This window comes from Rhinoderma darwinii, chromosome 2, assembly GCF_050947455.1.
Source record: "Rhinoderma darwinii isolate aRhiDar2 chromosome 2, aRhiDar2.hap1, whole genome shotgun sequence".
Taxonomy (NCBI): domain Eukaryota; kingdom Metazoa; phylum Chordata; class Amphibia; order Anura; family Rhinodermatidae; genus Rhinoderma; species Rhinoderma darwinii.
In genome coordinates this window covers 451,513,542-451,526,096 of record NC_134688.1, presented here as the reverse complement: position 1 = coordinate 451,526,096, position 12,555 = coordinate 451,513,542, and the positions used below count along the sequence as shown (strand labels likewise).

The 12,555-nt window shown below is 43.1% G+C and overlaps 1 protein-coding gene across 1 annotated transcript in view; it reads left to right on the top strand.

Moving 5' to 3' along the window:
* Positions 1-12,555, top strand: part of MRPL39 (mitochondrial ribosomal protein L39) — a 74,258-nt gene that overhangs the window by 44,308 nt on the left and 17,395 nt on the right. Inside the window, exons 5-6 of the mRNA XM_075850926.1 lie at positions 3,087-3,154; positions 9,493-9,605. Coding sequence (XP_075707041.1) covers positions 3,087-3,154; positions 9,493-9,605 — 181 coding nt within the window. The remainder of the gene's footprint in view (positions 1-3,086; positions 3,155-9,492; positions 9,606-12,555) is intronic.

Here is a 12,555-nt window from a genome sequence, read left to right as displayed (position 1 = left end):
AAATGAAATGCAATACATTATTAATTAATGACAGATTTACAAGCATCAGAAGGCTTCATCTGCCATCCCCACGCCTGTACTTAGAAGATTCCTCTAGTCTTCGGTTTTTTCGTTGGGGGCGTAGTAGTACTGTGTGCGAGAGATGATCAAGGTGTTTCAAATCGCTTAACGTGCGCAGCCTTGTTCCCTCCATACAAAGAGTGCCCTTCTGTAAATACACTTCAAACTTCACAGGAGATCGGAAGATTAAAGCAGAAGTCCTCAGTCATTTAGGTTTGTGTGTTGTGATATTATGTTTGATATCTGTAGTCGTACAGTAGTGTTATTAGACAAGAAAGGAGAAATCCTTTCTCTTACAGTTCTTTCTCTACTTGAAGGCTGGAGGTTCCACACGGCCGTTGGTTTATCATTCTTTTTCTTTTTTTTCTTTTGTTTGCTGTCAAAATGACTAGGTTTGCCTAAAGAGAGCAAAAATACTACCAGCCATCTTTTGGGTAGAAAAGTATATCCAGATCAGAACGCCATTGTTTGTAGAAAATCATTGCAGTTTGATGGTTTACTTACAAAAACTCCCCTTCCATGACCCGTCACCTGTGCTTACAGTTCACACGTCATCCTCAATATCTCAACAGGGTGTCCTCCCGTAAAACCACTTCATTTGGTGCTAACCTTCAAAGAGAGAGTAGATAAAAAGGTGAGGTTTAGGCAAGCCATTCACAGTCCACATCCGCCCGATCCAACTTTTTGGCTCAGAATTGTTCAAATATTGTGATCTTCATCCTGATGGCCTTGAAGATTGGCCGTTCATTGGCTCATTATTGTTTGTGTTGGTGAGACTTGCTTATTTATGTCTGTCTGACATCTCCATTCCTCCTGAGAGGATGTAAATAATGTTTTGATTTTATCTTTTAACTTTTTTAATCTTATTTATCACTGGTTCAGATTTTCAAAATGTGCGGATAATAAAGGAAGGCAGTAAACAAGAATATATGGCATAAAAAATGATTAGTAGCCCCGTGGATGTGTATCCCGAATGACATGTCACATACAGATGGGTTATAACCTTAGGGAATTATATAATTTTCCACAGTTGTGCTAAGTATAACTTCAATGAACACTCTCAAGCTGGCAATACACGAGATTTCAGGCGTCCAAGTAGGCCAATTTAGACTTTTTTTGTTTTCTGCAGATTGACATATATGTGACCCTAACGAGCTTGACAGGCACCTGACTGTAGACTGATATCTGTCCAGAAGTTGATCTGCTGTGTTGGATTTTTCAGTTGTGTGCAGGTGTCGTTCACTCCAAACCATAGAAAGGCATGCCAACAGTGAAAGCCCAGACAAGGCCACAGATCAAGGCAGAGATCAATCAGCGATTTGTTGTTTTTAACTTAAGGCATTTTGGTCCAAAACGATAGCCTTCACAGACCAACTGTGAACAAGGAGTCATTCGGAAAACGGCCGGTTAAAATCACTAGTGTGTATAGTCGCTTTAGACAGCTGTAGGTTTGTATTAGATGTAGAGCAGCCAGAAATGTTGTTTGGAATATACTGGTGTAAACTTCATATTTTGAGTCTCTTTGTCCCCTCTGTATTGCTTGTTTTCGCTCTATGTTTGGTGGGGAGTGCTCTCGCCAATCTGCTGCCTGCCCCTGCTGCACCCCCTCCCCTCTCACAGCATAAATCTCAGACAAAGGCAGAAAGTAGAGCCTCATCCCTCCTCGTCCCCTTTATCTCTCCACCTTCCTCTTTTCTCTCTTCTACAATTATGACAATGTGGTATATGCCTAAGCAATGTGTAAGAAATGGCTGAATCAAAATAACATGACAGAAGTAGTCAACTAAATTGGTTAGATTTACTTACAACTTTGTTTTCCCGTGTTAGAAATGGTCCCACAGAGCAATTGGTGCATAGATGCAAAATCAGGATGGAGTTTCGTATTAAAAAGTTACACCTCTGATTGATTACTACGGGACAGCTCTATATTAACCCTTTCATGCCGACAATCTGTAGATTCACATCCTAGCCGCATATACCCCGTGCAGCAAGGGGGCATCTGCTTCTGCTGGCATAGCGCTGAGGAGAGCGCTCTGACGCCAGCAGTGTGAGTGTCCTCAGCAACCTGCTCCCTTTTAGCCGAACCAATTGGTTTGGCTTCCGAGCATGTGATCACCATGATTAACTAATCAGACTGATTGAGAGAAGGCAAGAGAAAAGCGTAATATATATATATATATATATATATATATATATATATATATACACACACATTTACAAAGTATATAGAAAGTATATACTTTTGTATTCCCTGTGCCTTTTAGTGTTAGAGTAGGCAAGCAGAGTAGATAAGGCTATGTTCACACCTGCTCTGTGCCATTCCATTTTTTGGCTCTGTCAGAGGAGCAGAACAAGGGAATAACGGAACCAACGGACACCGCCGGTTGCCGATGGAACCCACTGACTTTACTAGGTTCCGTCGGCATTCCGTTGTGGTGTCTGTGATTTTACTGGACACAATAGCGCAGCATGCTGTGCTATTTTCTCCGGTAAACCCTGCCGGATCTGCGACTGAGGCCCCGAACGGAGCAGTAGTAAAATATTTAAAAAATATATATATAAATTTGGTATCGCCGTAATCGTATTGAGCCACAAAATAAAGTTAAGTTGTCGTTTTTACTGCATGGTAAAAGCTGTAAAAACGAAAAAAAAAAAAAAAAAAATGGCTTTGTTCTGAAGGGGTTAAGTATAAAGCATCCCAAATCTTTTCCATTGAATTCCTTGAAATTCACAAATCTGAAAATGGCTTATTAGAACTGTGTGTATTTTAGCAAATATTGTTACATGAAAGATAAATGTCCCGCTTTGCCCTGCGTACACCTAAGCCTGGCTTCTTCATTAGACAAATCTCATTTTGACAGGCTTAGCTTGGCAGCCTCTAGCATGTCTACATGTATATTTAGCACATTCTATTTTCCTGCCAGTGCATTAGTTCGCGCCAGCGCTCGAGCTAATCCAGATTTAGTGGCAGCAAATATTACAATGTTATCCATCTAACAACGTGCGCTTGAATGTGTTCTGTGCAGTGATCTCCGGAGCGTTCTGCTATGACGTGGTGCTGGACAACCGGTTAGACGAATGGAATCCGACAAAGGTGAGCGGGATTTAATTTGCATAGTAAGATTTTTTTTTTCCTCCAGTCTTCACTACTCATGAGACGGACTATCTGTGATCACAGCTGCGGTGATGTGCGCTGGTGCCATCAACACAGCTTAATCTGGATGATCGTCTTATATTGCTCTGACTCCATTGCTGGGCTTGGGCAGTTTTTTTTTTAACTTCTAAGATCTGTCTAAAGGCAAGTAAAGAAAAAATAGATCCAGAGTTTATGTATAAAATATAACCTTGACTGTAATTTCACATAAAATGTCTTAGAAAGTGTTAACATAAACCTATAGTGCATACATATGTTAAAAAGTCACGGCTAATGGATTCTTGCATTTGTTTATGGCGTATATCCAATATGGTTGAATGGTCCAATTAGACAGCAATTCATACGTGGTTTAATGAAAAATGAGTGTTCACCGGGATTTAGTTGAATATTTCCCTTCTATTTCATTTATACAAATACTAATGGAGTACTTGAAGATCAGGGGTCAATACCCCCTACCCATTTAGATGCTAGATGTCATCCGTATTTGTGTTGATGTAAGGGGACCGGGGAACCTCTCTCAATGTGGAAATACCTCCCGACGCGTTTCATCACGGCCAAGCGATTCCTTAGGGGAGATGGGCCATAACCAGCTATATCCAGATTCCAAGGATGCTGGAGCCAATAATTGTGGCTGTCTGTTTAGAGTAATGCTTCTCAGTGACAGCGTGCTTGCAGTGGCAGGAGATTGCCCATATTATTCAGGATTTCAGAATTGGCGCCTGTTTCTGGCGTCTGACGTAAAAGCAAATAAAGTCCTGAAGTTGAAATATTAGTTATGTTTAGGAAAAAAGGGCCGCACTCTTTCACATACATTACACACTTCTGGGAACACCTACCCCCCTTAAATATTCTCGCTTACTGCTGAATTTGTGTAGTGACACATAACCCATTTTTATATACCCTATTAGGGAGTTCTGAGTTAATAGAGGGGGGGGGGGGGGGGTCCTCTGTTCACGATCCTCATGTCTTGGCCAGAGTAGAGAGCGGATACAAAAAGGGTCTCTCGCTCTGGAGTGCCTGCCCTGTCCTGCATTAAACAGACAACCCATTTATATAAATGGGCACTGTGTAAGGCCCCATGTACACGACCGTAAAAATCGTCCGTAATTGCGAAATGTAATTACAATCCGCAGTTACGGACCCATTCACTTTATATTGTTCACGGACAGGTGTCCATGCCGTAGAAACCTTCCGCAAATGATAGGACATGTCCTATCTTTTGCTTATACTTTATAATGACTGTGATTATGGGCACGGCCGTATGCATGAGGCCTTATGTTTAATTTCTCTTGTGGTGACGCTGCAGAGTAATTGAACACCTACTCCAACATTTTCCCGCTAACTACACCTGATTGCTGGGGTTCCCAACTGCGGGACCCCTTGTGATCTGCTTATTGTTAATGGACCCTTCTGATAGGGATTGTCCAAAGCGGAGAACCACTTTTTAATTTCTATTCCAAAAAAGCCGGTGCCTGCTGGGTCAACGCTCTACAGGTGATACCGTGCCATTTGCCTGTAATCTTTGTGGATAAGTGGATCTTTACATTTTATATATTTGCTTAAATGTAGTTTTTGTCGACTAGAAAATTGGGACAATGATGATTTGAGGCAACGTACTGCATGGAGACTACAACGTTTTCTGCCCAGGATAGAACTTTTACCTTATTGCCCTTTCAATATGAAAATGTAAATGTATTTGCCACCCATGACCATCATATGTATATATATATATTTTTAATTTTCTTTTTCTGTTTTTTGTCAAATTCTCTGCTGAGCTATATCTTATTAACGCTCTTTACACATTCCATTCCAATCTTCGATCACAAATTCTGTCAGTGCTATTCTTCAGAACGACAGACACCACTATGTACCCCATTTATAGTCATTGGGGTGTGTTGGGCACCTTTGGTACCCGTCATACAATGAATCCAGCAGAGCAGCTTTATAAATGGTAGCCAAGACGCTCATGTGGTCAGAGCCTTAAAATTGTATGCCTGCCACCACCACTAGAGGGCACTTGTTGCATACTGTTTTGGAGTTCAATGTATTGATACTATGCAGTTAGCTCCCTCTTGTGGTGGCTGCAGGCATGTTATTTTTCAACTTTACATCTATGTAGGAGATTTAGAACTCTGCATCAGAAAAACTGAGCCCCAAACTTTATTACAATATAATTAGAAATCGAGCAGCATAGATTGCGGTACCTAAAAATTATGATGTTAGTAGGTGGAGATTCACTTTGAGTAAAGAGTCACTTTTAAAAGATTGTTTTCTGAATTATTTTGGTACCGCATCTCATGCATTTTATGTTGCTTCTATCATTCGGAAAAAAGGTTGATATTCTTCATTTTGTGCCTCCAGCGGGTGTCCCTATTGCTCTTTCAGTCTGAACACCCATAATATGTGCTCCAGAAATAGCAGTTACAAGTGCAGCATCTCGATATGATAAGTATTGCTGTAGAAATGGCCTCTGACTACCGAATAGTAACAATAGAAAAATATAGTAATAGAAAAAACCTTTTAATTCATTTAATTTTAGGCAGCAATTCAGCTTCAATAGCCAATCTCAATACAAATATTGCTACAGTAATTACACTGGGCGCTTTAATTCCCCGTCATAGCGGCTGTAGAGGATTATTTTTGGTGGTCACGGTGGTAAATGTAATATTTTAATATTGAAAGGGAAAGTAAATCCTGTGTTCCCAAATAAATGGACGTGATAATAAAGCTCATTTTGATTATACGGCTGCTTTTCAGATTGGACAATGGAATAAATCTAATATATATTTTGGAAAGTTTGTTTGAAGCCCGATTTTTTTTCATTGGTTTAAAAGCAGTCCATGTGACCGCTGCTGCCTGTGATTGGCGGGTGATTGGCTGCAGCGGTCACATGGGATGCAACGTCATCCCGGGAAGCCGGACTGGAGGAAGAAGCAGGGAGTTCTGGGTAAGTTAACTTTTAATACTTTTAACTCCAGCGGTAGTCACTGTCCCGGGTGCTGAAAGAGTTACTGCCGATCAGTTAACTCTTTCAGCACCCTGGACAGTGACTATCCCCTGACGTCGCCTAGCAACGCTCCCGTAATTACGGGAGCGTTATAGACTTTAGGCCTCATGCACACTTCCATCACCGTTTTCACGGCTGTTTTTCACGGATCCGTGTGTCCGTGATTGGAACCGTGTGCTTCCCGTGTGTACTCCGTGTACACTTCCGAGAGGAAACTGAAACCCTTTCACACTATGCAGACGATATTGTGAGCGCCGCACATGCTATTCCCTGTCCAGCGGTAGTCACTGTCCAGGGTTATGAAAGAGTTATACAGGCTGCAGCGGTCACATGGACTGCCGCGTTATCCAGGGAGGTCGGACTGGATGTCAGAAGAGGGACGCGTCACCAAGACAACGGCCGGGGTATGCATGAACTTATTTTTCTTAATATCGCTGCGTTCCAGCACTGATCAGCAGCCTCTTCTCTCTATCCGTGCTGACATAGAGAAGGGGCTGCCGATTTAGTGCAGTGCAGTATCTGTCTGTATGTGTACCTCTGCCCGCCTGGCAGTTGCTAGGCAACGGCTCTGTCACACACGGACGGCACACGGATGCCTTCCGTGTGCCTTCAGTTTTTTTGACGGCCCCATTGACTTGCATGGGCCTCACGGTCACGGAATCTCGGACAAAAGTAGGACATGCTCTACTTTTGTCGGAACGGAGCAACGGACCGTCAAAAAAACTGAAGTGTGCATGGCCCCATTGAAATGAATGGGTCAGGGTGCTAGCCATCTGAAAAACGACTAGCACCCTGAAGAAAAAGACTGAAGTGGGCATGAGGCCTTATACGGGCCTGCCCATGCCGTAATCACGGCCTGAAATAGGACATGTTCTATATTTTTCAACGGCCCGGGCACCATCCTGTAATCAAACGGGAAGGTACCAGTGGCCAATAGAAGTCTATGTGCCTATAATTACGGCCCGTGATTACGGGCGTTTTTACGTCCGTGTGCATGAGGCTTAAGGCCTTATTCACACGAACGTGTTCATTTTGTGCGCGTAAAAAAATGCAGCGTTTTTCCTGCGTTGCAGTTCCATGTGACATCAGTGTATGGTGCTTGTCAGCGGTTTTTACGCCCGTATGTCATGCGTTTTTTACGCCAGCAAAATAAACTGAAGGAGGTGTTTTTCTTTTTCTCATCATTCCTTTAGCAACTGTTGCGTGAATCACGCACCGCACACTGATATGCGTCCGTGTGCTGTCCGTGATTTTCACGCACCCATTGACTTCAATCTGTTCGTGATGCGCAAAAAACGCACAAGTATAGGACATGCAGTGAGTTTCACACAGCGGACACACTGTGTGAAAAACACGATGTCTGAATGGCCCCATTGACTTGCATAGGTCCGTGTAACGTGCGTTATTTTCACGCGGGTAACAGGGACGTGAAATACGCTCGTGTGAATTAGAAATTAAATGAAGCAATATATTCATTACAGATTTAGGCCTTTTATGCTTCCAGTAACATTATTTACACTCTCTAGTATATCGAGAGGTAGCAATTAAATTCATACTGAGCGGTATTTAAATAGTCAGCTTTTACTCTATCCATACCCTAAGTCAACCTGCCGAGCAACGCCGGGTATAAAAGCTAGTTAGACTATAAGGCAAATTAAGAACCATGTCCTCTTAAGTAATGTATGTTGTCTTCTAATTTCAACTTGCAAAAAAATGTTGTTTCATGCCCCCCCTATCCTGGGGGATGGTGGTTAATATCTAATATTCCTAGTGGTTTCAGTTGCTTCAGGGGTTCAATGGAGGTAATATAGGGCAGGGGTCAGAGCTCTGTTTTTCTAATACAGATCTGCAAATCCTTACAAATGGCCATAGAGTTGAATGATACAATTATTTTTTGCCCGCAACTGCCACTAGGGGGAGCTCACTGCATAGGGATTTATACAGCTCCTATTAAATTCAATAATAAAACCGTATTGCATGAGCTCCCTCTAGTGCTAGCAAAAGGAATTTTATTATTTAATTCACTTTCTCATGAAGGGCTCAGAGGGATGGTTTCCAGGTACTAGGAATGCCATTGAGGAGTCTGAGAAGGCTCAGTGACAAATGCTATAATGACAATTAAAAATTGTAAGCCATAAAAGCAAATTCTAAGAAATGGCTGAATAGAGTTTGTATAGATACCATCTGTATTATATTCCCACCCCACAATGCAGCGATCTGTATATAGGGCTCTAGCAACTACAGCAGCGATCACTTCAGCCACTTCACTTTTTCATACATTTCCAGGAGGAATAACCGAGAAACAGCTCAATGCAGATGTCTAAGGTCCCATTCACATCACATTTTTGCCCTAGATGTAGCATGTATGCCAGGAAAAGCTCCCAATGTTTAAGCTAAATGTGTCTAAAGGGCTGCATGGGCCCGACGGAGGCCACAAAAGTGTCCTTTATTTTTTATTTTTTTGGGCTTACGACACAAGCATCCGCTAAACGTTTCATTTACGTCCTTCGCTCTTCATTACCATTTCACGACGTATACAAAAGTGTGCTGTAATAGTCTATGGGTGATGGATGTCACTGTTTGGCATGTCATAGTCATACCAACAGTGTAATATAGTGTAGGCTCACCTGAATCGAACGATCTTTTCCTTTTTCACATGAGTGACTCCTTTAGAGAGAAAATACCCTTCGGTCTCTTCCGGGTGTAGTCGGACGTAATCCGCGCATGCGCACTACTGCCGATTTAGACCGGTGAACGTCAACGGTGTACTGCGCATGCGCCAAGTAAGAAGCTGGGCCGCGCTTGTTCAGGAGACTACAGGGTCAGGCGTGAACTCGCCTATTACACTGCCGGGCCCCTGTCAATCATTGAAAGAAGGAATGGAGGGAGGGTTGGACTGGGGAAAGAAGACAGAGCATTTTGGAGCGACGGTGACGCCCTCGTTGCTCCAAAATACCCATTTGCATATACTGAATAAAATGGTTTTCTCCATGTGAAAAAGGAAAAATAACGTTAGATTGAGGTGAGCCTACGTTATATTACACTATTCCTAGTTTGAGAGGAACATTTCTGGTGACACTCACTTTAACATGTATGGCATCTATGCTAAAGCAGCGGCCAAGAATCTTATGTGAACAGGGCCTTATCAAAGATGCTCCAGTTTTGTGATTTGATAGGGAAGTCTTTCCTATAACAGACATGTCGTGGGAGATGACTGCTCTTCACGGAATATATGACACAAATGTATATATTGTTTCTTTGTCTCCTATAGGAGAATCTCCATTCATTCACCAAGGATGCGCTTAAACTTATAAGCAAAGATTTGCCGTTTGAGTGTTTGGAAATGGAGGAAAAAACTGCCAGAGAAATCTTCCAATACAATCCGTAAGTTACTTAAACCATTTACTATAATGGTTGTTCTTCAGAACAAGCACATAAGTGTTGTTATAAATGTGGAAGATAATGTGCAGAAGAAGGCCGGGTTCACACAGAGTTTTTTGCAGGCGGAATTTCGGCCTCAAAATTCCGTTTGGAAGTTTGAGGCAGATTTTCCTCTCTCTGCACGCCGATTTTTATGGTGTTTTTCGCCCGCGGCCAATGAGAGCCGCGGGCATAAAACGCCGCGAAATACGCTTTCTCTGCCTTCCATTGAAGTCAATGGGAGGTCAGAGGCGGAAACACCCGAAGAAAACCGCCCCTTCCTCCCATTGAAATCAACGGGTGGCATTTTCGGGCCGTTTTTGACGAGTTTTTTTGGTGCAGTTTCCGTGTCAAAAAGCTCTGTGTGAACATAGCCTAACGCTGCCGCCTTTTGCTTGCTTCACCTTGGTGGATTATTGCAAGTCTTTTATAGGGTTGTCTCACAAAAACAAAGCCCTTTTTTTTTTAAATGAAGCAGCGGGTTCGGCTTCTTTCACCCCCGACAATGTCGCTGCAGAGGAAATGTATCAAATCATTGGCCGTTCATATAATAAATGGATGCGCCTGGTCCTCTAGGGCGGGAGCCGATCTGCGTTGGTATCTTACCATGTTATTTATACTGCACTGTAAATGGCATTAAAAGTGTGTGTGTGTGTGTGTGTGTGTGTGTGTGTGCGCGTGTGTGTGTTCTCGTGTTCTCGTTCTCCCGTAATAAATCCTAAGAATGATGCATGAATGTAGTATGTGTGAGTGCAGTCCATGGGTGAAGGTGGCAACAATGACATAAGACAATCTAATGTATACAGGGTTCTCACAACGACAGGGGGATAGAAGGATCGGCATATTGGACGTCAACGTGCCCGATCCTTAGTTCCCATCAGACATAGGCCCAGAGGGGTCTCAGCAGCTTATTCTGCTCTCCCCGTTAAAAAAAAACCAACAAACCTTTTTAGGCTTGCCCGAGTCTGAATGTTTATGGGGGAGTCAGGAGAAATGACTGTCGGGCATCTTAAAAATTGACATTTAGGGTATGTGCACACACACTAATTACGTCCGTAATTGACGGACGTATTTCGGCCGCAAGTACCGGACCGAACTCAGTGCAGGGAGCCGGGCTCCTAGCATCATACTTATGTACGATGCTAGGAGTCCCTGCCTCGCTGCAGGACAACTGTCCCGTACTGAAAACATGATTACAGTACGGGATAGTTGTCCTGCAGCGAGGCAGGGACTGCTAGCGTCGTACATATGTATGATGCTAGGAGCCCGGCTCCCTGCACTGAGTTCGGTCCGGGACTTGCGGCCGAAATACGTCCGTCAGTTACGGACGTAATTAGTGTATGTGCACATACCCTTACAGTCCTGACAGAGATTGTCTCCAAGTTTTCTCAGACTCCAATCTGACAAATGTACCTAGTCTTAAAGGACTGGACAATGTATTGATACGGAACTAGATTGAGTTGAGCTGGAGGCTTCTGTGCCCCCAGTGCCAAACATATACCAGGATCCTCACCCAAACCATCACACTCTGTATGTGGCAGGGAGGACGCTGGACTCCGTCAGGTTCAGTATCCCGGTGCGGCTGTAATCTCTCTACATCCTGTTGCATTGACACTAATGACTCGTACATTTGTCTGGAACCTGATTGTTGGAAAATCCATAATGACACCAGACAAATATAGTCCCGTGTCGGATTAACAGAGACTTGCCTCATAGTCTGGAAAGTCCACACCATCTCATCTTGCTATGCCGATTAACGCTGATGTTGGCGGGCAGACCCTCATAGAAAGACACGCCTGCACTCGCCAGCGCACATGGCTTCTGGAAGAGACGAGAATGCAGGCTATACCTTCAGGGATGCCGAGGATTCGCAATGCCAACACGTCTAATGGTTAATAATCCTGCCGTCTCCATGTGCCAGGGATGCTGGATTATTGGAATTTTACTGTAAAATGAGCATTGCTACAGACGACCATTACGGTTCTAGACACATGGAAGCAGCGATATGGAAGATGTAAAGAGCTGTTCATATTATTACCATCTATAATCCTGTAGGAACGTGACATGACATCAGGGGCGCAGCTGGAAATCCGGGTCTTTCAGACGCAGCTTAGCATATTCGCATAGAGCAAGCTACTGTACTTTATCTTGTTGTGGCCTCGTTCACATGGCGTTCTGTGTTGACGTGCAGTAATGGGGGCTGGAGCATCAGAGGGAATGATTCATACTGTCTTTTAATGATTTCCGTGTATTAAAAAACATTTTCCCTATAAAATAAAAAAATTAAAAATCTATAAATCCCTTCTAAACTTGGTTGAAGTCTTAAAATAGTCTATTCTATTTATTAGTATAAAATTTGTGGCAGAATTGCAGCGTATTCTGTCCTGATTTAGGTGCAGATTCCCGGTGTAATAATCCTCTATGTGAACTCGGCCTTACACAGGTTATTTCAGACAGGGTTTCTTATGTTCTTAAGGGCCAATGTTCGGGCACACAAGCGTTTATATGAGCGTTTATATGAGCGCTTGTTCCCGATTATTGTTTCATCTAAACCAGACCAAACCGTTCATCGGATGATCGGCTCTTTTACGCGGTCAATAAAATGGTCGCTTGTCGGCAGCAGATCTCCCTGTGTAAGCAATGAGATGTGCTACCAACATGATGCAAATGTATGGAGACGAGTAAATCATTTGTCCCCATACATTACCGATTTATTGCTCCTTGTGAAAGGAGTAAACCAGCCGATTGACGCGCTGTATTGTCGATCAGCGCAAGTTTTCACGGCCCATGTCGGGCCTGTAAAAGGTCCCTCAAAGGGGTTGTCCAGCATTACAAAAACATGGCTGCTTTTTTTTCTAAAAACAGTGCCACACCTGTCTACTGGTTGTGTGTGGTATTACAGCTCGGCCCCATC